This window comes from Haliaeetus leucocephalus, unplaced genomic scaffold (genome assembly GCF_000737465.1).
Source record: "Haliaeetus leucocephalus isolate CR32 unplaced genomic scaffold, Haliaeetus_leucocephalus-4.0 Scaffold362, whole genome shotgun sequence".
Taxonomy (NCBI): Eukaryota; Metazoa; Chordata; class Aves; order Accipitriformes; family Accipitridae; genus Haliaeetus; species Haliaeetus leucocephalus.
In genome coordinates, this window is record NW_010972798.1 from 9,875,540 (window position 1) to 9,898,988 (window position 23,449).

At 46.4% G+C, this 23,449-nt stretch overlaps 1 protein-coding gene across 1 annotated transcript in view; it reads right to left on the reverse strand.

Annotated features, from left to right (window-relative positions):
* FGF12 (fibroblast growth factor 12) overlaps positions 1 to 23,302 on the reverse strand; it is a 147,866-nt gene extending 124,564 nt beyond the window's left edge. Inside the window, exon 1 of the mRNA XM_010573079.1 lies at positions 23,215 to 23,302. Coding sequence (XP_010571381.1) covers positions 23,215 to 23,302 — 88 coding nt within the window. The remainder of the gene's footprint in view (positions 1 to 23,214) is intronic.
* Between the last annotated feature and the right edge of the window lie 147 nt (positions 23,303 to 23,449).

A 23,449-nucleotide genomic window follows, 5' to 3' on the forward strand; every position in this document is an offset into this window, starting at 1 on the left:
ATCTTAGCAATTTTTCCAGTAGATTTTGTTTTGAACAAGGTGTAAGAACAGCCAGAACAGCCTCCTGGGTACCTGCAGCACAGCCCTGGGCACAGCACAGGTATAAGATTAACTCAATTTGGAATAAAATGACCTGAAAAGAACACAGCTAGTGCTCTACCTTGTTAGCTTTCTGCTTAGGGAAGTAATCAGGGTTTCTATGAGATATTTCATTCTATAAGATTCTTCCAGTTTTCTTGGTGCTAAGTAATTACAAAGACTTCCCAGCCAATGGCTGTTACACCAACGTGAACAGCAGTTAAGTGCAGCCACTTTTGCTTGAGCAGAACCCTGGCTCAGGCACATAATGCCCCACCGAAAGCGAAGGAGGTGCAAACGCCTCTCCTACTTACGCTGAAATCTGGAGAGTCACCCTGGCCTTACAGAGGGGCTGCCAGGAGCGAGCCGAGCCCCGCTCACGTTTCTCGCGCTGTTGAGTCTGGCGCAGGCAGACACGGTGCCGGCAGCAACTCCGGCACGCAGCCTGCAGCTCAGCATAGCCTCGTGGGCTAGTATTGCTCTCAGCCCCTGGCCTAAAACTCATTCAGGTATGAACCACAGTGGTATCTTTATCACATCCTTTAATACAAGCTGGCTGTGGGCTTCCCTTCCCTCCTCTCACCTGGCAGTACCTGAGCTGGTGGTTTCTGTCTCACAGCAGGGAAAAATGTGTCCTGCAGTACAGTAAGCCCCTGGTTCCTCTGGGTGTCTGCACAGCTGGAAAAACACGGGTCCGGGACAGCTTTGCTTTTTGCAACACAGCATAGCAACCCAAGTAGGCTCCTGGGGTCCCTGAAGGGTTCACACTCTACTGTCATTGCCTCTGCCAGCTCATGACAGGCTGGCACGGTGCTTCAACCCCCCCAGTGCCTGCCTGCCTGGCCCTGGGGAGTAGGGTACTGGTCTGGCAGGCTCGTGGGGGGCTCTGACCCAGCGTGCCAGCGTGGAGCAAGCCCGTGCCTCGCTGCCATGCTTGTTTTCCTGTGGTCCCACAGGCACCTCTTGCAGCCAGTGAAAATTCAAAATGACTCTTAGTGAATAATTAATTGTCTTCATCCTGGATCATCTTTAATGAATGAAAAGGCTGGAAACCTGCCGGGCACAAGAACGCGGCTCCGTGTTTGGGGCACGGATGTGCATTTCTGCAGGTGTTCCCTGAACTCCCTAGTGAGACATCCTGGGGCTGCAGGTTGAAATCCCCATTCATTACCTCCTCTTGGGATGCAGAAACCTGAAAACGCTGCAGGAGAAATGTTCATTTTTCACTGAAGATGTCACACGCATCACAAACTGGGCACAGAAAATGCATTTCCCTGTGGAAAAGGCATTCCTGTGACGGGTGCGGGGAGAACAGTGGAGAGAAAGAAAACAGGCCGGGCTTGGCAGACACGTTAAGCGACTTCTGTTTAAGCACGGGTATTTGGAGCTCCCCGAGCCACGTGCCCATTTTCAGGCTGTCCCCCCCCCAGGGAGAGGGGGCTCTCAGCCACCCGCCAGCTGCCATTGCTGCACCCGTTCTGCAAAAGAGGGTTAAGCTGTCCCTGCCGCCGTGCCGTGCCACCAACGCGCTGCAAAGTGCATGGCCCGTTTATCCCTGCTGGGTCTGCCGCAGCTGCCAGCTCCGCCGGGGATTTGGCCGCTGATTGAGAGACCGAGGCTTAGGGAAGGGCTGATGAGGGGTTCCAAACCTGCCCAGCTTTTTAATAGGGGTGAGCGTTCCAAAGGGAGCCACGAATTTCTTTGCAGTTTCAGAAGCCAAGATACTTGTCTAAGCAACAAAACGTGCTCTTAGGAGCTCATCTTTCCCTTCCCTGTGTTGGGCTTTGTAGGTGATGGCTGTAGGGGCAGAGGGCAAACTGGTCCCAGTTCCCACCTTCCTGCAGCTCCCTGAAGCCGTGCAGCCAAGCAGCCACAGGGAGGCATCAAGGGGATGCTCTGGCTCCTCATTAAGCCAGGAGAAGGAAGGAAAGGCCTTGGGCGCAATTACCTTAATGAAGCTGGCAGCTCGGCGTGCTAACAGCACCTGACGCGTGGGGTTTGAAGCGCGGCTGCACAAACGCAACCACCAGCGTTTTCAGACCCCTTAAAAAAGCACAAGCACCCGGCAAAGCAAATACCTGTCTGAAAGGAGCCTAGATACCCATGCCGCAGAGCAGGCAGCGAGTTTGCCTCTTAATTAAGCATATGTTCGCAGAAAGCATCTGTGCACTGAGAAGCCTCAGCCCTTCCCTGCTTCTGCAGAAAGCGGCTCTCCCTGCCAGCAGCTGCCTCCCGGCTGGGTAATGGCGTGGGCGACATTAGCCTTAATGCCCACAGTGGGCCTGCGTGGTGCCAGCAGCCTCAGTACAGACTGCAATCAGAAGGTGGTTGGTTTGGTTTTTTTTTCTTTCCAGCCTTTAGAAAACACCAGTGACTTGCAGGTGGTGAAAAACTGAAAACTACAAAAAGGCAAAAAGCACGCGACGAGTGGTTTGGAGAGCAGACAGAAAAGGATCCCATGTTCTGCCCGGCACGCGGATTTTGGACTCAGATTTTGTGTCACGCACAGCTGCAAGTTAGGCTGGCGAACACAAGTAGCACTATAACATATGGCAAGGAACATTTTAAAGCCATGGCTGCTCACACCCTGATCAAACCCAGTTTGCAGACAGGAGATGCGGAGGCTGCTCCCGCGCGGGCTGAGCAAGCCGTCGGCAGGGTTCGATCAGTCTGCCTCGCTGCAGGATTTTTTGCTTCGTTATGGAAATGTACCAGGACACATTCAAGTTCAGTCCAGCTCTGACAGGACATTCTTCAAAACTGGCTTGATGGCCTCCTCTTTCCTGACCATCACAGGAATTCACAGCAGATATTCCCCATCTGTATCTCTGCTCCTATATTGTACTTACTTTGGTTCCCTACATCGATTATGTAGATATTTGCAGAGTGTCAGAAAAAGCAGAACGAACACAGAATTTTGCACAACTGATTCATTCAGATAACCATGCAAAGCACTTTAACAGGTATCACAAATTACATAAAAATGCTCTTTTCAGTTCCTTATTTTGCTTCACTATGAATATTACTGTACAGACAAAAAAACCCAAGGAAATAAAAGACAGAAACATGGGCTGATATTTTAAGGCTATGGATGCCTCCAGGAATAGCTATCAGTCCATATGACTGATTTTCAAGCTTGCTGAGGGTTATCATTAAAATAAAAGGCACATACATGTGTCTAAACTAAGTTATAGTTTGAAAAACTATCTAGCAGATTTGGATATGTATCTCTTGCTAGTTTCAAGAATAAGTAGAAATTGAAATCCAGTAGAGAAGAAACAATAGCCACAAAGTTAAGAATATTTTTTTAGAAAAGAATCCGGCCATGCTTTTCTGTCAAAGAAGTGAAAATATGTGACATTCACTTCAAGTGGTAGAAGCTGGGCACGTCAGGGGCTTGGCTGAAAATAGCTGGTTGCTTAAAATTTTTCTATTCTGGGGATGATCACATTAACTGGAAGAATACTATGGTCCAAGACAAGAATAATCCTGATGCTTCTTATGAGATATAAGTTTAACGGGAAAGTCCCATGGAGGATGGGTCAGAGGTAGAGTGTTACTGAAAGGAACCGAAGGTGTATTTGAGATATTGGTAGGCACATCTAACTATAACCTATTTATCCTGGATAATAAAAACAGCAGAAGAAATAAAATGCTTGAGCTGCAGCATAACTTATGCCAGCACACTGGCTATTCTGGGTATGTGCTTATGTGACGAACACATCAATACTACTATTGCTGTCGGACCTAGCTAGATTAAAGCAAATTATGCAAATCTCTGCTCTGCACTTCCCCAAATTCAGTGCAAACATCCTAAAGGAAAAAAAAAAAGAAAAAAAGGACTACTACTACAAGAAAGATGGGGAGAGAAACGAGTCCAGCGATTGTTAATGGACACTCCAGGAGACAGCATCATCGTGAGATGTTACTCACAAAGGCGACTCAACCAAGGAGGGGACAGAGGTGACAGAGTCCTAGGCTGAAGGTCCCAGCTCTGCACCATGAGGGGCTGGTTAGATCTCAGGGACAGAGCCTCCAAGGAGGCTGTCACTGCTGACCTAAGATCACCCAAAGCAGCATAACACAAAAACCTTCCACAGAAAGAGGTACGACCACCGCAACTGCCTCCACCCTTCTGACAGAGGGCAACAGCAAGGACTGTCTTGTAACCAAGAGGCACGATTACCCCCAGGTAGCCCTTAGGTCCCTGCTGACAAACACGTGCTGCTCTCCTAACAGGACTGCAGCAATGCTCAGGGTCAAGGGAGGCCCTACCCCACCGTAGCACCATCCCAAGTCTCTATCCCTTCTCCCATATCAGCCTCTTGTCAGCAGTTTAAGGGACTCCAGACAGTTGCAAAGAACTGTAGGTCTGACAAACATCCTGCTGCTGGGCCACCGACAAACTTCTCCTCCACCCTGTAAGCCATTCAAAGGACACAGCTGTCCTGCTGAAATGTAGTTTTCCTGCAAGGCTGCCTGCAAAGTTCCTGCTAGGCCCTACAAAAGCAGAAACCTCCTTTGAACTGCTGTGTAGGGCAGGTCCACATGACAACCCGAGATGTCTGTAGAGGGACCAGGGACATCCCACCTGCTGCTGGATCACACGCTGTGAGCCCCACCTGACTTCCCAGAAACAAGGACAAAACTCTGTGTTCAATCACCAGGGCCAAAGCAACAGAGTTATTGTAGCTCCATGTCACACGAGCCACAGTGACAGATCACCTGCATGCCATTAACCTGGACTGGACCGCATGGCAGATATCCTGGGCTCCTGCACTTCCAAAATATATCCCCCCCCCCGCCCAAGCTGGGGAGGCATTTCTGCTGATGCTACTGGGCTTACGACACAGCCGGTGAGAGCTCATCCCAGGCACTACAGGCAGTGGGGACACATGCACAAATACACACACGCTCACCTGCCATTTCATGACATAGTATGAATTGTAAAGCACATCCTTGAACACTTAGGGAAAGACTTTTTCATCAGTAAAAACGCACCCACATTTTGTCAGAGGAGAATTAGATGTAGGCAATATCCCATGGAAAGATCCTTCTTTCTACAAGAAATGTCAACTTTTCCCCAACAGACTAAAAAAAAAAAACAAAGCAAGATTATTATTTTTTTTTTTACTTAGCAAGTTACATTATCATGGGAAAAAAACAAAACTCCAAGTCCAAATGTCGTCTTCTACTGGCTCTCCCTCTGTTCCCTTCACTAGGGTAGCAGTTTCTAGAGAACTTTTTGAATCTTTGGGAGCAAAGCCAGAAAGCATCCCCCATGCCCAGTAGACTGCTGGGCTCAAATTACTTAGTGGATTATCTCTTTATGATTAAAGGATTTTGGCTCATGTTCAGAGATGTTACAGTGCTTCCCATGAGGGGTCCTGTTTACTCAGCTACATCAGCATTTGATGCAAGTGCAAATGCTTGGAGAAAGAGGGACTAGCCACCAGTTTGGGTTCAGTTCAGTATATAACTGTGAAAAGCTGCCAGGAGGTGCTGCGTTTGGGCACAGGTTGGGTACAAGATGGAGGAGAAGCAGGTACGGACTTGGTTTTTGCCTCATGAATGCATTTGTTTCCTGAATTATATGAAAACATAAAAAAGCCTCATGTCCAGAAGGGGTATAAGGAGTAATTGATTCCAGAAAAGTCATAGAATCATAGAATATTGAGTTGGAAGGGACCCATAAGATCATCGAGTCAAGTCCTCATGGTCCTTCAGGTAGAAGCAAGGGCAAACCCATGTATTTGTACATCTGTTGCATCTTTTCTTAACCCAGCACCTGTTCTATATAGATATTTATCCTACAACTCTGGCTGCTCTAGAGGCATTCAATAAAATACCATTTAATGAATTAATTCTAAACCAAAATCAAATAACGTGCTGTACCTACCTAGCTTACCGTGAGGACTTTCAAGCCCTCCCTCACAAAGCCTGGCAGAGATAGGGCACGGCTGCTTCAGTTACTGCCCCTGTTATCCTTTCAGTCTTGTCATGGCCCAGGGACTTTCTTTGCATGGCACAGGGCATGTGGGCAGGAGGAAGAGGGGACACATGCTCCAGAGAGACCATCTTGCTGGCTGACACTCCTCCAGCCCTAATGGGATGGGATTCATAGCACTGCCTGCCCTGAGCTTAAAAATAACTCAGCTGAAGCTGGTTAGAAAGATTTATGCCTCTCAGCACGTACCTTGCTTCCAGCTTGTATACCAGGGATCTCCTGACACAGTACAGAAACGTCTTTATTTTAGGAGCATGGTGTCATCACCCTGTTCACAAGGGCCATCCTAAACCTAATCAGGTGTCTTTGCTCCGCTATTTGTCTCAAACGCTGGGCTGAACGTGCAGCCCCAGTGGCCAGAGAGCTCCTAGCTGCCAGGTTGGCCTGGTTCAATCCTCTCTTTTGTTCCTGTGTGTTTAACCTGATAGCCAATGCAACAAAAGATCACGCAGCTGCACATAGGCAGTCCTAAATGAAGCCCCACAGGCTGTGTGCAGGTTTGGCTTAAGTAAATCCTCCAGAAGTCTGGATGAAGCTGTCTGCAGGGACAAGCCAGGAATTGCCTTCTCCAAGACTTCTTCCTGCTCTTCTGTTTTATGTGGCATCTTTCTTTGAAGCATGACATTGCAGTGGTAGGAGTCCCACTGCCCAGAAGATCACCCAGGAGTGTAGATGCTCTTCAGACCTCCCACGGCTTGGGCTGTGCTCTCTCCTGCCAAGACAAAAGTACTGCACAAGTGCTGTCTAGTGGGTACAGTCAGGGGCTGCGAGTTATCAACTTTTGCTGTGTTTCCCTGCACACACTAAGTTGCTTTGCTCTCCTGCATAGCTGGCAGAATATAGATCCCTTTAGCAGGGGTCTGCCTGGCAAAACCCACTGCAGGCTGTCCGATATCAAGGGTGGGATATTTATCCTCACTATCAGGAATGGATAAATGTATGAAGATAAAATCTCCATAGCCCACTGCTAGGTGCAAGTCAGGGTCTTGCTGAGATAACTACATTGCAAGGGTAAGTGCAGAGACAGGTAAGTGCAGAGACAGGTAAGTGCAGAGACAAGTAACTGACCTTGGTTTGCTTCATCATGTGGCCAAATGAAGTTACTTATGAAAGCCTCCATGTGGCCTTCTGCATTTGTAACCATTTTGCCCTTCCAGTGGGCAGACACAGCTCCTTTTAAGATTCAGACGGCACGCTGGTGAGCACTCTGAATGCGCGAGAACTTGCATTTCCAATGCAAAATGAAAATGGCTGAGTCACCATTTTATCAGGTGCTGAATAAGAACAAGTTTATTTTTTCACGTCTATAATTATACGTTTGAAAGGGCCTGGAGCAGCTCTCAGTATGAGGAGAGAAGATGCTCGAGCGAGCTGTGCTGATGAACAGGGCCCTTGGTTGGACAGGGCAGGGGGAAGAGCAGTGCTGGGGCCAGCAGCAACTGATGCTCCCTGGCAAAACATGCTCTGCTTGTTTCTTTCCAAAGTTCTTCCTCACAGCACAATAAATATTTGTGCTTTGGGAAGGATCAGAAGGACTGGGCAGGAAGAAAACGAACGTTTTATTTGGCTTGTAGGACCTTCTGACAATGGTGCTACATTTCTATAATTAAATCAGTCCCAACCCAGACCAGGAATGAGCAAGGACAAACAAGAACCAGCTTCCCCACTTAAAGTACATTAACGTCCCAGCATTTCCTAGCTAGCAGACAGGCCAGGATTAGCATATTTAACATCTCATCCCTCGAAGTTGTTTCTTCTCAACAAGGAGAGAGAGAACAGAAGAAAAGAAGGAAATACACTGCTGGTATCATTCTTGACATATGGCTATATCTGGGTGTTTGCTTTTGGCAGTTCAGTGCCTGCCACATAGCACGGCCCCTCCATCAGGCAGCTGTCGATACTGGGAAAATTGAGTTTACTCTTAATGAAAGACCACAGCCAATAAGCAATCAGCCAGTGTGCTCTCCATCCCGTGATTAATGATCCAGGGAATATTTGTCTTCTGCAGAACTGCCATGGCTCTCCCACCTCTGCAACTATAGGTCTGAGTCACATCCCAAAATGGGAGGGGCACCTAATCTTTCAATTTGACTTAGTTGTATCTTGGGATGGAGAAAATTTCAGGAGCAATGAACATGATGCAAATGTCACCAGGAGGGGGGCAGTACCCCATCGCTTCAAACCCAGATAAGTGTGGGTAGCTGCTAGCAGGGGCAATTCCACCCATTCCTCTCCCTGCCTCCTGCTACACCTTTCCTGCTGCTTCCCTCCCAATGGCAGCAGTGCTTGTGTGGCCACATGACGACTCAGGTAAGGCTGATTTGATTGAAAACTAACCTTGCCAAAAATAATAATAAAAAAAAAAATAAGGGGCGGGGGGGGGAGCTAGTTTCCTGCTCTGGCTTACCCCCCAGTACTAGCATCAGCATAGGGAGGGAATAAGGGTATGTGCTGGCAGATGATGGGAACACAGGCTTGTCCCCCTCTCTTGCACTGCAGTGAAGCCACTGAGGAACTGCAGCCTTGGTACCATGCTCCTACAAGAACAACCTCTAAGTCAGCTCAAAGATTGAATGTGCCCTGCAAATCCCTAACCTGAACTACATTTCTTGGCCTCCCTGACGAGAATACTCTGGAGACTCATCTATCTTACTTTTTTAATTTATCACATATTTAAAACAAAACAAAACAAAAAATCCCACCTTGTCACCAATAAATGTCCCTTGCATGCACAGGTCTCCTCAGGAGGGAGTGAGAGATTTGACAGATGAGAGCCATAATCCTTTGTGTGTGCCTGGAAACTGCTTAAATATTATTATGGCCATCCCCGGTGGGATCTGACTCTCTAAATAGCAAGATCAACCACTTAGATGAAAGAACCTCTTACGTTGCGTCAAGTGGACTTGAGAAGGAAGCAGAAGGGAATAATCATCCTCAGCCTTTTAACAAACATTTGAAAGTGGAGACGTAAGAGATGAAAGGAGATCAATAAACTTATTACCAAATTAAACCTCTGTGGTTAATATTTAGACATCATAGAAGCTGGCACCTTAAGAAGAAGTGAGAGAAAACAGATCAGAAGAAGAGAGAAATCTCCAAAAGTTTGTTCTCAGATGGCCATTTCCAGTGGCAATCACGCTAATTGCACACACAGATTAGGCAAACAATCACGAATGCATTTTTCAAAATCAAGCCCCACTTGTGTTACTCTTGCAAGAGTTTCCAATCAACAGTTTTCAATCGCAAATACAGAACAGTTTAGTCATCAAAAAGCAAAAGGACGAAGAATATACGGAACATGAAAGGAAAACAATCTCTTCCCTATCTTTCCCACGCTTCTGTAACCAATTCCTTCTGAACATTTTAAAAGAACATTTTCTATTGACACGAGCCATAAAAAGACTTCGGTTTAATGAGCTCCTCTCATCTTAAAAATACAGAGATAAAAATGTAAATGCACAATAGAGTGTTTCAAGTAACTTTGAAGGGGCTATTATCGAAGTATAAACATGACTATCTACCATCTGACATCCTGACTGCTACTAATATTCTTTATGGAAATTTAAGTAGTTGTTTCAAAGTGCAGTTTACCCTTTCATCATTAAAATCACTTATATGTTATAATTCACCTATCTTGAGCAATGAAAATACGGTCTGCTTTCCTTCTCTGAATAAGCACAGTTTTAGCAAATCACTTAAGCACGGGCTTAAAATTAACTAGCTGATTGAGGTCACAGCCCACTTTGCCCATGCGTTAGCACACTGCTGCAGGTGATATAGAGGATAAGTAAGCCTCAAACAACAGAGAAAACCCTGTTTTCTCTGAAATCTGCCTCCTGAGACATTTCCATTAACATTTAGTGTGCAGAAGCTGTAACTCTGAGCACTTTAAAATCAGTGCTGTTGCTGATTCAGTGTTAGAAACCTTCAGTGAGCAAGGCTCTCTTTGGAGGGATGGAAGGACAGGGCATTTGTTATCCACACGTCCATCATTGCGCTATCCCAGCTGCTGGCTGGCCACTTGCTAACCCTGCAGGCCTTGGCTTACAGGTCACACTTAACCCTTAGAAAGCAATTGCCTTCATCTGTTTCTTTTAACAGGCAGCCAACATATTCTCCCTAGCAAGCTGCACTGCTACTGAACCTTAGATACTTTTACATGAGAAATTTATAATGCATGGGATTTTAATGGGAACTTACTGAATGGCTGGGAGTCTCAAATGCCTCTTAAAGCACAAATGAGGAATCTCAACTGTACTCTAAAATTCTCACGGTGCATCTTCTGCTAAATACCTAAAATCCCATTCCCCCAGTTCCAGTGTCCAGATGGAGTAATATTACACTACTTTCAAACTCACAGTTCTTCAGTGGTCCATACAGGTCCTGGGTTAGTCCCACAGCTACCTTGCAAAGAAGGCAGTATCATCTCCATCGTACAGATAGGGGAACAAGCCAGAAGGAGGTGTGGTGGCACCCAGGGTGGAGTTACGTGCAGACACCCACAGCCTAAATGTCAGACTGAGCAACTCTCCCTGGCTTCCCTCACACTCGATGGAGATCTTGTCAATACAATCAATGGGGTTTAAGCTGCAGCTCATCACACCATGCAGGAGATGTGTACTACAAAGGAGCTCAGTTGTACCGCAGATATTCTGGTTCCTCTCCTCTGGCTGCAGGGCAAGCCCAGATCAGCTGCAGAGATGTGCACAGGAGGGGCAGCATCTCACCCCACCATCTCGCATCAGCACGGAACCTGCTCCCCCACTCTTGCTCTGGTCTATGGGCAGCCGACCGCCACCGCAGCTCGTCAGGCAGAATGGAGTTCAAAGCATCCAAAAGATAAAACCGTGTCTCAAGGTGATCTCCTATGCTTCGTCACACACAGAGCTTTCAGCACAGCCATCCTCATCTCCTGACGTGGCTGAACGGCTGACTGCAGCTGTGTCCACACGCAGCTTGAGATACCAGTTTAATCACAGGCTCACAGGGACTGACAGCTACAGAAACTCATCATTTGGCCATAATAGCCTATTCACCAGCCTGCTCTCCCTTCTGCACCCCACATGACAACTACCACCTCTCCAGCTGGACTGACCCCACTGTTTGTGAGCCCCTGAGGATGGGAGCAGGGTCCCATCCGGTCCATTGTAAATGAAAGCAAAGCAGATAAATGCCTTGTTTTTCTTGGTGCTTGAGGCAAGAGAAGGAACGAAGGAGTGAGATGCCTGCCTGTGGCCTCAGGAAAAGAATGGAAGAGCTGCTTTTGTCAGCTGGCACTGCCAGGTGAGGATGGGGAGGTCGGTGCCACTGCACATGGCATGCCAAGAAGGCCAGTCTGGTTCAGGTACTCCTGCTCTTTAAAAAGAGACTTCTCATTCTGGAGGACACACTGAACTTAGGCAATCATGGCGACTTGGATTTATCTAGGATTCAGTTCTCCTCCGTGGCAAACTGGTTTGTGTGAGATGTCTACTTGAGCGTTTTGATGGAACTGTAATTCAGAGATGGGCTGTTTGACGGTGCAACCACTTTCCCCTTCAGTTCTAGTTCAGCCTCTGCTGGAGAGCTGGGCATGGAGCTGACAGCCACAGGGAGGGGAGAAGTCACAGGGAAGAACACAAACAGTAAACCTGAGCCACCAGTAAACCCGAGAGTATTTCCCTTCCATGCACAAGAATCAGAAAATCATTTAAGGGAAAAAAAAAAATAGAAAGAAGCATATTCAATTAATTTTTCTCATTTACCCCTGCAATATTTGAGCTATAGTTTGTGAGTGCTGTTGTGCTCCTCTCATTGCAACAAGCACTTACTAGAACTGGGAATGGTTTAGTGAAAGGCAACAAAGAAGATCAAAGGCTCTTCAGATTGTAAGAGAGAGAGCTTAGCAGGGGTATGCTTGAGGTCCATGAAATCACAAATAGCATGAGAGGAGCATAGGATCTGTTATACACTAGCTCGTTCTGTACTAGGTCTCAGGAAAGCATCAACCCAAGCTAGCAGGAATCAAGTTCAAAACAAAGGAAAGGAGGAGCTTCTTCATGCAACAGGTCTGGGGAAATCCTTTCCACAGGACACTATGATGCTAAAAATGTACGTGAACTCAAGGGGATTCTGGTCAAGTACATGGAAGAGAAATCCACTGAGAATTTCTAAGTACATTGAACCATGTCTGACTCAGAAAATTTTCTGAGCTGAAAATAGCTAGCAGCTGGGAGAGCATTTGGGGGGCACATCATATTGCTGTTTTCTTACTTTTTTCCATCTGTTTAACGTGGATGGAGAAAGACTACTGGGCTAGATGGACACTTTATTCTGTCCCAGTTTAATTGCTCTCATATTTTTCTGTTAATTGATGCTGCCTTCATATGTCTTTTTTGGTGACTTCTTTCAGAGAGGCTTCTTTTTTGCCAAATAATCCTTTCCAGTCTATATTAAACCCAGTGAAGATCTGGCTCTATAACACAACTGTGCTGTGGATAAAGTGAAGCTGAAATAGGCAGTAAGACACACTGGCTCCTGGTCTCAAGGCTTAAAAAGAGATTATAAAAGTGCTCAAACAGAAGACTATCCCTTGGCAGTTAGTGGGGCAACATGTGCTCACTGAGTAGCAAGCACATCTTTCCTCTCTAACGTTTAATCCCAGCAGTGTTTTACCAGCCAAATGAACATTCCCATAAATAATAGAGACGTGATGCCTTTCTCTCTTCCCCAGCACTGTACTGTCTTCCTCTTCTACAGCCTGGGAGCAACGAAGCAGCAGGGAAAGGGTAGTGAGTTTGAGACCTGCACCAAATTTGGAGCTCACCCGAGTGAGCAGGGGGACAGGAGAGAAAGAGAAGTGACACCTCCAGGCTGAGCAAGGGGGATGCACCCAGCCCCTCCTCCCTGCTCTGGGTGGGTGTCAGACCCACACCAGCCTTTCCAGCACACTTCAGGGATCTGCATTTCTCTCTCTGCACCCTGCCAGGCCCTTGTCAAAACAGGATTTTCGTATTAAACCCCTTTTTCCTCAGTGGACATGTACATAGGCAATGAGCTCTCCCCACACTGCAGGGGCCACCTTGTGCCAGTACAGCCCCTAGCACAGTCCCCAAGAGGCACCCTTGGCTATTCCACAAAGCAGTGTGCCTGTCTGGATCTTTCTTCCAGTTTGGTGGGGTTTTTTTCCACTACTGAAAAAGAAAGCCTCTGTTTTGAGTGTTTTTATATTTAGCAGACTACCATACAGAACCAGTGTTTCCTGACCTTCTCTAGGAGGTTGGAGCACCCCTCACTGAGGGGAGAGCTTGCCTTGCCAGCCAGCACGTTAGACAGAGAAGTATTGACCCAAAGGGCACAGGCTGTGGATGGGCAGGAGAGAAGCTGTCATGGCAGTGCTCTCAGCAAGACCCACCACTTGCCAGGGATGCCAAACAAGTGCAAAATTCATTCACTAAAGTGTTTCCTCAGAAAAGGACATGCTCCCACTTAACTGTGCTTTTTATTCATGCTTCACATATCATCTGAAAAAATTTGATTGCTCTAATTGACCTTTTCTAAGCTCAAAAAAAGCCCCAAACCAACCCTAAAAACCAAATTCTCGTCACCTTCTTGGCCAAGGTGCTGTGAATGAGCTGCAGGGCAGTAACAGATCTCCAGCAAGATGTTGTAAGATGTGTGCCAGCCATTTACCGGGCGAGGTGGAGGCAGGGAAGGTGCATTTCACGTGCTGAGCAGCCTGCAAGTGGCTGGGAGACATGAATTATATCCCCGGAACTGCCTCTTCAGGTTAAGGGTGAGAACAGTAAAGGGTTCATCACAGAAACTCCAGCAAATGCAGAAACAGAGGAAAAAGCAAACTGAGTTTCTTTGTCTTATCCATAACCGGTAAATCCCAGTTATTAGAGAGGAACACCCTAGCACAGCTGCAGTACGTTAAACCATACGTGAATATTTATATACATATTTGTCTGATTGACCAACCGAATATTTACAAAGATTATATCCTGCTTGCACAGAACATAAATACCTGGGGAAATCAGCCTTTCAAAAGCAACACCTAAGAGTTCCTCCAGCCTCACCAATACACCACCTAGAATATCCCTAAGCTATTTCTAAACTCAAGAAGCAGGTAAGTAAAGGGCTTGGGCACATAGAGATGGGAGCAAGGAGAGCACTGTGCACTGGGACATAGGAAGGTGTCCCCAGACCGTTAGGGTCTGTGCTTGACTTTCAGTGCTGCGATTCCATATAGGGTCAGATACACTTAAAGATGCTCTGACTGCTACTTGGTTTTGTTTATAAAAGCCCATGGCATGCATGCTCCTGTCAGGGCTATCCACATATAAAATTAAAAGCTTCTGTTTCCACCAGCAAAAAACAACTATGGAAGAAAATAAGCAATAGCAACAGTAAGTCACAGGAACTCAGAAAAGCAGTGGCAGCACGTTGGCTGCCCAGTCCCACCAGCAGTATAATCATTATTATTTTGTTTGGTTTGGTTTTCATTTCACATTGCCACAAAGGAGGAAATCCAGAACTTGAGAAGGAATTTGCAGCCTGGAGGACTTGGCAATCCCCTTCCAGTGGTCATATGTAGACACACCAACATCATAGAGACACTTGAGTATTGTCACTGTGGGAGCATCATGGACACTTTGGATCCTTGTGCTTTTCCAGTTTGAATGCTCTGTTTAAGTATGCCCAGCTCTACGTCAAGCCCCATAAGGAAGACTGCTATGGCCTGTCCCTCCCTCCTAGCATAGTTTGGGTCCTCCCAGCAGAATTCCCTAACCCGAAAACTCACTAGACTAAGGCAGAGAAGGGAGCGCCATTTGGGTACTTTCATCCACAAAGAAAGTGCAGCATGTCTAGCTACACTTTTTAAGCCAGTTTCATTAAAAGTCCCCCCTTCTCCATTCCTCTTCCTTGGTGCTCTCAGCTCCTTATTCCACTCCCATGCTCATGTAGCTCTCCCACACTGTCCATGTCTTTTCCACCCACTGTGTGTCCACGTTTTGCATTTAAAATGCTTCTCTATGCTTCTGAATGCCCACACGCATGCATTTTCCTACTCTTAGACCTTTTCCCTGAAGGACCCAGCATTTCATCTGCATCCTGCCCACAGTCCCTGCAGGTACACTTGCACGGTCAGTGGCACACCAAATAAGTCTGTTTGAGAAGACACCCTGGAAGAAGGGCTAAAAACCAGGACCAAATTGACTATGTTTGCCACAATCCCAGCAGAGGGCAGGGGATTTTCTTGTTCTCTCAACCCCTTGTTCTATCTCCAGGAAGACCAGCAACCTCAGCAAGTGGGTATCAGGTCTATGACCCTGGGGATAAGGCCAGTGCATTTCTCACATGAAAGACTCTTGACCTACAGCAAACGGATGCCCCAGCTGGTCCCATGCACAGCTGTGGCTTTATAAAAAGACTCACTGAGAAACTAGTGGGACACATACAAGAACAGAGAGCAGAAACTCCCCATCTCAGCTCTGCCAGAGCCAAGCAATGACTTCAGTCAAGTCGCTTCGTCTCACTGTACTTAACTGTTGGCCACCCATCCCCTCAGTGGCACAAAGCAAGCTGATTAGGACCGAGCAGCGTGATTGCCGGGCTACGCACAAGTGAGTTTTCAAATGAACAAATGGCTGTGAATGCACATTAAAGCAGGAAGAAGACACTAATAAGGAAACAATTAATTATTTCATGGTTTTTAGAATGGATTTTTTCCCTATTCTTTCCTCTTATCTGTAACAAACAAAGCTATGAGGGAATAAATACAATTCCAGAGATAATCCATACTTTGGATCCTGGAAGCATTCAGTGCCGACTTCTGGAAAACAAAACAATGATAATGACTCACACTGGGCCTGTGGGTGGCTCATCACAAAATTAGCAGCAGCTTCCATGCTCCCAGCTGAGATTGGCTTTGCTGGGTTGTTTTCACAGATCCCCAGGACTGCAATTTAGCACATGCAAATAGGCCCAGCAGCCAATCGCAGCCACAATACTAGAAAGGCATAAACATGCCATTTAGAAAAATGCTTTGCCATACAAAACATGATTACCTCCTTCCATGCCATTTCAGGCTATGGGAAGAAATGCTATTTTTATTATTAAATGTTACACATCTCTTTTCCTCCAAGGGGAAGAATCTATTTAAAGGCCTTTTAAGCAAACATCTATTCATACAATTGAAAGCTTTGTGTACTACTATTGCATTTAGGGAAGTGATTGTTCCCCAGTACTCGGCACTGGTGAGGCCGCACCTCAAGTCCTGTGTTCAGTTTTGGGCCCCTCACTACAGGAAAGACATGGAGGTGCTGGAGCATGTCCAGAGAAGGGCAACCAAGTTGGTGAGGGGCCTGGAGCACAAGTCTTACGAGGAGCAGCTGAGGGAGCTGGGGCTGTCTAGTTTAGAGAAGAGGAGGCTGAGGGGAGACCTTATCGCTCCCTACAACTACCTGAAGGGGGGTTGGTGTGAGGTGGGGGCTGGTCTCTTCTGTCAGGTGGCTGGAGATACGACGAGAGGAAATGGCCTCAAGTTGCGGCAGGGGAGGTTTAGATTGGATATTAGGAAAAATTTCTTCACCCAAAGGGCTGTCAAGCATTGGAACAGGCTGCCCGGGGAAGTGGTTGAGTCACCATCCCTCTAGGTATTTAAAATACATGTAGATGTGGCACTAGGGACATGGTTTAGTGGTGGGCTTGGCAGTGCTAGGTTAATGGTTGGACTTGACGATCTTAAAGGTTTTTTCCAACCTAAACGATTCCATGATTCTATAAGCACTCTCATCCAGCTTTCAGAGCCTGCTGAACTTTTGATGATATCTGTGCCACCTGGCTTAAAAGGTTTACAACTAGCATCAGTTTGGTAAAAAAAGGAACAGGTTACTTCTGGAAAGCAGTAGGAAGGGCTGTGGGAAGAGAAGTAGACTGGTTTGGAGACAAAGTTCAGTAAGCCAGAAGTAGATCATTCTCACAAACAAAGCAGTAGGATTTGAGTTTCTTTAATGAACAGGGCTTTTCTATTGGGAACCAACGGCTGTGAATACCTCCAGATGGGTCTGCTGGAAACAGAAAACAAGCCTGCTGTCAATGATCTGTTGGACAGGGAAAACAGAAAGAATTTTAGGGATGATACCTGTTAAAAAAGGTTGAAAGCCACTCATCTAAAACAATGATTCTGGTAAGTATTCAAGCACATGATCATCTTAAAATGGGACTAGGTGCATGCGTAGAGTTAAATATGCACTTAGACGGTTCACTGAACTGAGACCTACCTCCGGAAATACTCCTTGGGCTTTGAGTGGACATGACCTAACGATCTTCACACAGCTCTTAAGCTCAAAGCATTTGCTCTGAAAGTCATCAGCTTTAAATATCTGCTTATGAACTCAGATTCTTTTGTTACTCTTCAATTGGAAAACCAATAACACAGAAGACAGTATTTTATAGAGAGAGTTATTCAGGAAAACCAATGGAAAAATCTTTCATTAAATTCTTGGTTAACATTTCCCACACAGATTTACAGTTCGTAATGTGTCAGAATTGCACATGGTGTTTAAACCAAGACAAACTCTTCCTCTTTCCTTGGTTTAGTTTGGGAAGTGAAGGAAGTTGAACTTTATTCCTTTGCAAAACCATGTAAACCTCCAGGTGAGAATTGCCATAAACCAGCCAACCTCTGCTTCGGAGTACTGTTTATTGTCCTGATTACAGCTACTTAAGAAAATTCAGATGAAGCTTATTTTGCCTGAATTTGCTCATTGACTGAAAGTAAAGCATTTCACAAATATGATTCGTTATCAGTGATGCTCTGGTGGGACCCAGACAAGTTTCAAGACTCAGAAGACTGGGTGAAGATCCGACAATTCCAGATGCCCAGCTCTGTAAGCCCAGACATCTGGCTGACAACTATGCATTACTAAACCACCTTACACCCAGGGAGTCCCCGGACCCACATTTGCTTCCGAAGATCTATGAAGTATTTTACTGCAAACTGAACAATAAAATCCTGCATAATATCAAAGACTTTCCTTTGCATAACTATACAGAACTGGCTGTGAGCACTTAAAAAGAGTTATATGCGTATACTTTAAGTTCATTATAATCTGTATCTGTGAACTTCTCTATGATAGAAAAAACTCTATCAAATCCATCATTTCTAGCTCAGCCAGAAGAGATTTTTTTACAAAGATGCACAAGCACTATGGACTTCCAGGAGCATATGTCTACATGAGAGGGTTACTTCAGAATAAAGGAAAGCGTGGATTTAAAATGCTATAGCTATTCTTGAATAATACCCTAGAGAAGTGCTCCTATTACAATAAAAAAGATTTTTCAGAGTTTTGCTTAATTCATTTCCCAGGTGAATTAAACTAAATCAGACAAAGGTATTCTTTCCACTAGCATATGAGTATCAACAACAGGCATTATCCTGGAACAGCACATACTTAATTTCCACTGGTCAGCAAGCATTACTTTTCTAAAGACACACAACAGGAAGAGGAAGCCTGAGCAAAATGTACACAGGAACACTGACACACTCTGAACAGTGGCAGAGAATAGCAGGCAAGGGACCTGGTGCAGGAAGGAAAAAGTGCTGATGACCCCCCAGTGCAACACCACTGCTTTTCAGCCTTGCGACCCACTCCCATCTCCAGTTCAGTGGCATTAAGCCACCTTTCCCATCTCCCACCAGCAAGGCACATACCGCACTCTGATCTGCCACAGACCAGAAGTGCTACCTAACTCAGCAAGGAATTGCAAGTTTTACTATCTGTCACCTACGTACACAGAGCTATTGCTTCCATTAATTTGAAGCTGACTGTACAGTATTTGCTGTACACTCTAACCCACTGTCTACTTGAATCGATAGCAGTGGGAAAATTTTCTAGAACTGGTGTATGTAAGTAAAGTGTATATGAATGCATAGATCACTGCACAAGCAAAATAAGGAATGCCTGTTCTGCTCATAAGCCAAATACTAATCTTGAACATGCAATTGTACCTCTTAGTTGTGTGATTCCATTTGCATCTGCAGATAAGATGTCTTGCATGTGCAGACACTGCAGACACATTATGACAGTGCCCCAGATAGTCTCAGGACAAATGCAAAGATGCGTATTGGCAGTAACAGACAGGCTAATAGCAGAGCCACAATCTGACCCTGCCTACCTCGACAGAATGCTTGTTCCTATTGCCCCAAATATGAAACACAGTGTTGTGATGCCTAGAGAAATATGAAGAAATATGTGCAGACATCATTTTAATTTGCCATAAAGCCAGTATCAATCAGCATATTTCCAGGACCATCTCCAAATTCTACCAGTGTGAGAGTCCCAGGGAAGCCAAGTTCAGGGTTCACTTTCAATATGAGCTTAATTTCTACTGAAGGCATCAATTTGCAGAATAGGGATTTAAACTGTGAAGTACTCTTATCTGAATGTTTGGGAATAGATCAGTCTCTGGATACCAGAGCCTCTACTACTGAAAACAAAGCTGAAAATGCATTGCTGCTGAATGTTGTTGCTAGTTGATGTGATGATGTGAGAAATATCTGTGGTTTTAGCAATGCTGCATCCCACAGGAGGGTCTGTACAGGAGCCAAAGGCAGAACAGGCATGAGACAGAACCACTCATACAGACAAATAGGAAGTCCTTACGAAGGGGGACTGAAACACTCACTAGCAGAAATCTCCATGCAGCAGACAGCTCCATGCATGTAGTCTATGGGTACAGGGCCTTTTGCATCCAAATGGCTGCAGACCAGGTACAGGTCACCTGAAATGTTTTTTCACAACTCCATCCATAGTTATATCAACAACACGATCATTACCTGATGTTTACCTCAACCTTACCAGTGTAGTAGCTATCAATTTCATAGTGTTGACCGAGAAGCCAAAAGCAAAAAAGATTCTGGACTGACAAACCACACCTCCCAAGCAAAGGGGAAAAAGGTGTTAGAAGAGAAAATAAAATACTTAACAAAATTAATGGTGATTGTACCATCAAGAAGGGAAATATCTCTGCACGTGCAATACAATCAGTCAGCTTACAAATTCTGAAACTAAGGTAACAAGTGAAGTACCTGGAAGATGATACAGGACAATTGCTGTGCTAAAATACTTGCAAAGAAATACACAAAAGACTAGGAATAAATCTCTTGCTCTGTATTACTATGAATTACTTGCACTTTTGTGGTGCCTTAGAGACCCATTAAGCCCCATTTTGCAAGGTGCTGCTCAAACAACCAAAGAAGCCTGCCTCTGCACAAAGACAAGTGTCTGCAGACCTCAGAAGTGGAGCATAAGAAAACAGGCTAGAGTTAGCTAAGAGTAAAACCGTGGGAGGTCTTATCATAACAATAACAAAAATCTTGTTAATATTTTTGCTAGCATCACAACAGAGCTGTACAGTACTCCACAACTATCTTCAATATTTCACTGTTTTTCTTTGAGGTATCATGCATTAGTTTGTCAGAATCAGGAGTGGCCTGAGGCTCTGAGTCAGCACAACACACAAGTATGAATCTGACTTTAAACATGTGCTTACATCCTTATGACTTGTTTACATTAAAGAAAACTTAGATAGGAGGAGGGCAAAGGGCTTGGTCAATCTGTCATTCGACTTAAGTGCACAAAGTGCCAAATAGTTTGGCATAAGTCACCTACTATCAGGATAACTCTTCAGATCAGAGGATGAAGGGCACGTAAGTAGCTCATAGCACTCTATGCCACCACGGCTGTAGTTCATGTTTCCATGGCCCTTCCGTTCCTGCAGTTTATAATCCTTTTTCTGGTTTACATCTCTGACTGGCATAGTCCCCACAGTGCCATGCTGGGCACAGCACTACACCTTTAGGGCTGTTGCAGGAGTGTATACCCATCTCCTGAAGCATGCTTACCTTCCAAAGATATAGCAAGGAGATCTCTCCTCCAGCAGGCCCAGCACACAGTGACCCTTTTATAGCTGGAAGATTTCATTTTTACTGCACTTTTTTCAAGAACTTAAAGACCAACCTTAACAGGAAAGGAACAAATGCAGCTAAGAAGAGGGAACGTATTTTAGCAGCCTGATTCAAAGCAATAGACCACATCTGGAGTGCTCAGCTAGTGGTGGCATGGGGCTAGTACCTGGAGAACAAGGTCAGTTGGAGAAAACAATAGGAGATCATTCCCATGGACTGCCTCTTTATAGCACAACATCATGAAATACAAAGAGTACGCAATGTTCAGTATCAGTCCGTCAGAGTGGGAGAGATAAAGAAATATTCAGTTACCACATATACATCAAGCATGCTTCAGCACCAGATTCACGAGTAAAGCCAACCCAGCTCATCAGTGCAACTATTAGGACACTATCATCAACTTCTGGTTCACTGAAGTTACAGCCTAGCATGCCCTATGGCCTAAGCACCACCCCATTTTTACCAGTAGGTTATCATACTCTTTACTGCCCCAGGTTTCCGAATGGCACAAAGCAAACATTCACACATAGCACTATGAAGAAAACTCTGGTATAGTTTTTCACTGAAAAGAGAACAATGTGTGTAATGCTTCCAAGCACAGCCACAATTTGCTCTATTTGTTTATCACATCATTCTTCAAAGCAGGCCAGAAAATACTTTCAAGGGAGCCAAGCCTACTCTCTCAAAGATTTCCAGCACGTCCACTGTTGTCACGAGCCAGTCACAGACAACTTGCACAAATGAGTCTCGTGGGAGGGGAGAGGATACTGAGGCATACACAGGTGGCTATAACCACTAACAAATTTTCTTTAGCAAGGCCAAAAGGGAATCCAGGCTACCTCAGCAACAGTGTTCCCCCAAGCACAGCCTTTCTTTTCAGTGGACAACACCAAGTGTTTATGCAGGAGGCATGGAAATTTTTCTCCTCTAGGACCAAGATCTCACATAAGGAAACAACACAAGTGTTAGCAAGCAATACTCTAAAAGACATCCTTGTAAACACTCGGTGCCCAAAGATTACAATAGTCAGGGTTTGATAAGCAGATCTACTCAAAAGCCAAGTAGGAACTGAAACCCAGTTAAACTCAAAGCAGTAGGGTTAGCACTGTAACTTCTGTAGATCTTAATAACATGGGGCTTCTTTCCACAGGTATTTACCCAGTATCGTAGAAAGAAAGTCAGACTTATGAAAGGCACATAGCACAGAAGAAATTGTGGAGACGCCACTTAAAAAGCTTCAATAAGATCACCCTAAAACTCAGGGGTGGTGCCACACCAAACCAAGGCAATCACGCACTTATTCCCCTCTTCAAAAAGTGCTTAGGTACAGCTCAAGATCAAGCACATCCTTCAGCCCTTCACCCCACTGCACTCCCCATCCTGGTGCAATGCTCCCCCCGCAACAGACTGGGAGCCAAGAGAGGTGCTGGGAGTCTCCCAGCCCCCCATCGGGAGCAGCTGGGGATTTCCCTTCACTTCTAGGGGCATCCCCACTCAAAAATGCATTTAACACCCTCCACCAGAAAAGCGTTGCAACACTGCTACTACAAACACAAGGTACAACACAAGGGAGCTCTTACAGTGGGTCCAACCCAACCGCTAGAGTTGCGCAGGGCCATAGGCACTCTAGGGCAGGTTATCCCTGTCCTGACCAGGTGGTGATGGAGGTCATGGTTGGGGGTCCCAGGTGGGATGGGAGATACAGAGGTCCCATACAGAGAGAGGGACCTGTGCGGGTGTGGGCTGCAGGTGGGATGGGGGACTCTAGTGAGGGTCATGTGCAAAGTACGGACCCGTGTGGGGGATTCTGTTCGGGTGGGGGCTGCAGGTGGGGTGACAGGCAGGGTGGAGGCCTCGGCTGGATGGGGGATCCGGGTTGGGGATGGTGCCACGGGGAGGGGGGGGAACCTGGGGGCGGACGGGACGCGGGTTTGAGGGATCCCGGCACGATGGGGACCCAGGATCGGGGGATGCTCACCGGGGTCAGCACCGCGGACAGCGCCCGGTCCATCCCGGCCACCTGTGCGCGGCGGCGGCGGAGGAAGAAGAGGAGGAGGAGGAGGAGGAGGAGGGGGGGGGAGAGGAGGAAGGCGAGGAAACGGGGCCAGCCGGGGCCGAGCGGCGCCCGGGCGGGGAGGCGAGGGCGGCGGGGACAAGGACGCGCGCTCCCCACCTGGGCTGTGGCTGGATCTCAGGCGCCTTCCACAGAGACACTGCAGCATATGCGAGCCTTTCTCCAGGAGAAGCCCGAGAATCCTCATGGATTTCACTTTGTGGCGCCCTCCCGCTCCTCGGAAAAGGGACCGGCCCCGGAGCGGCCGGCTCTCAGCGGCGGGGCGCCGGCCCCCCTCGCCGCCAAACTTCCCGGCCCATCGCCGCGGCCCCGCCGCGCCCGGGGGAGGGTGGGG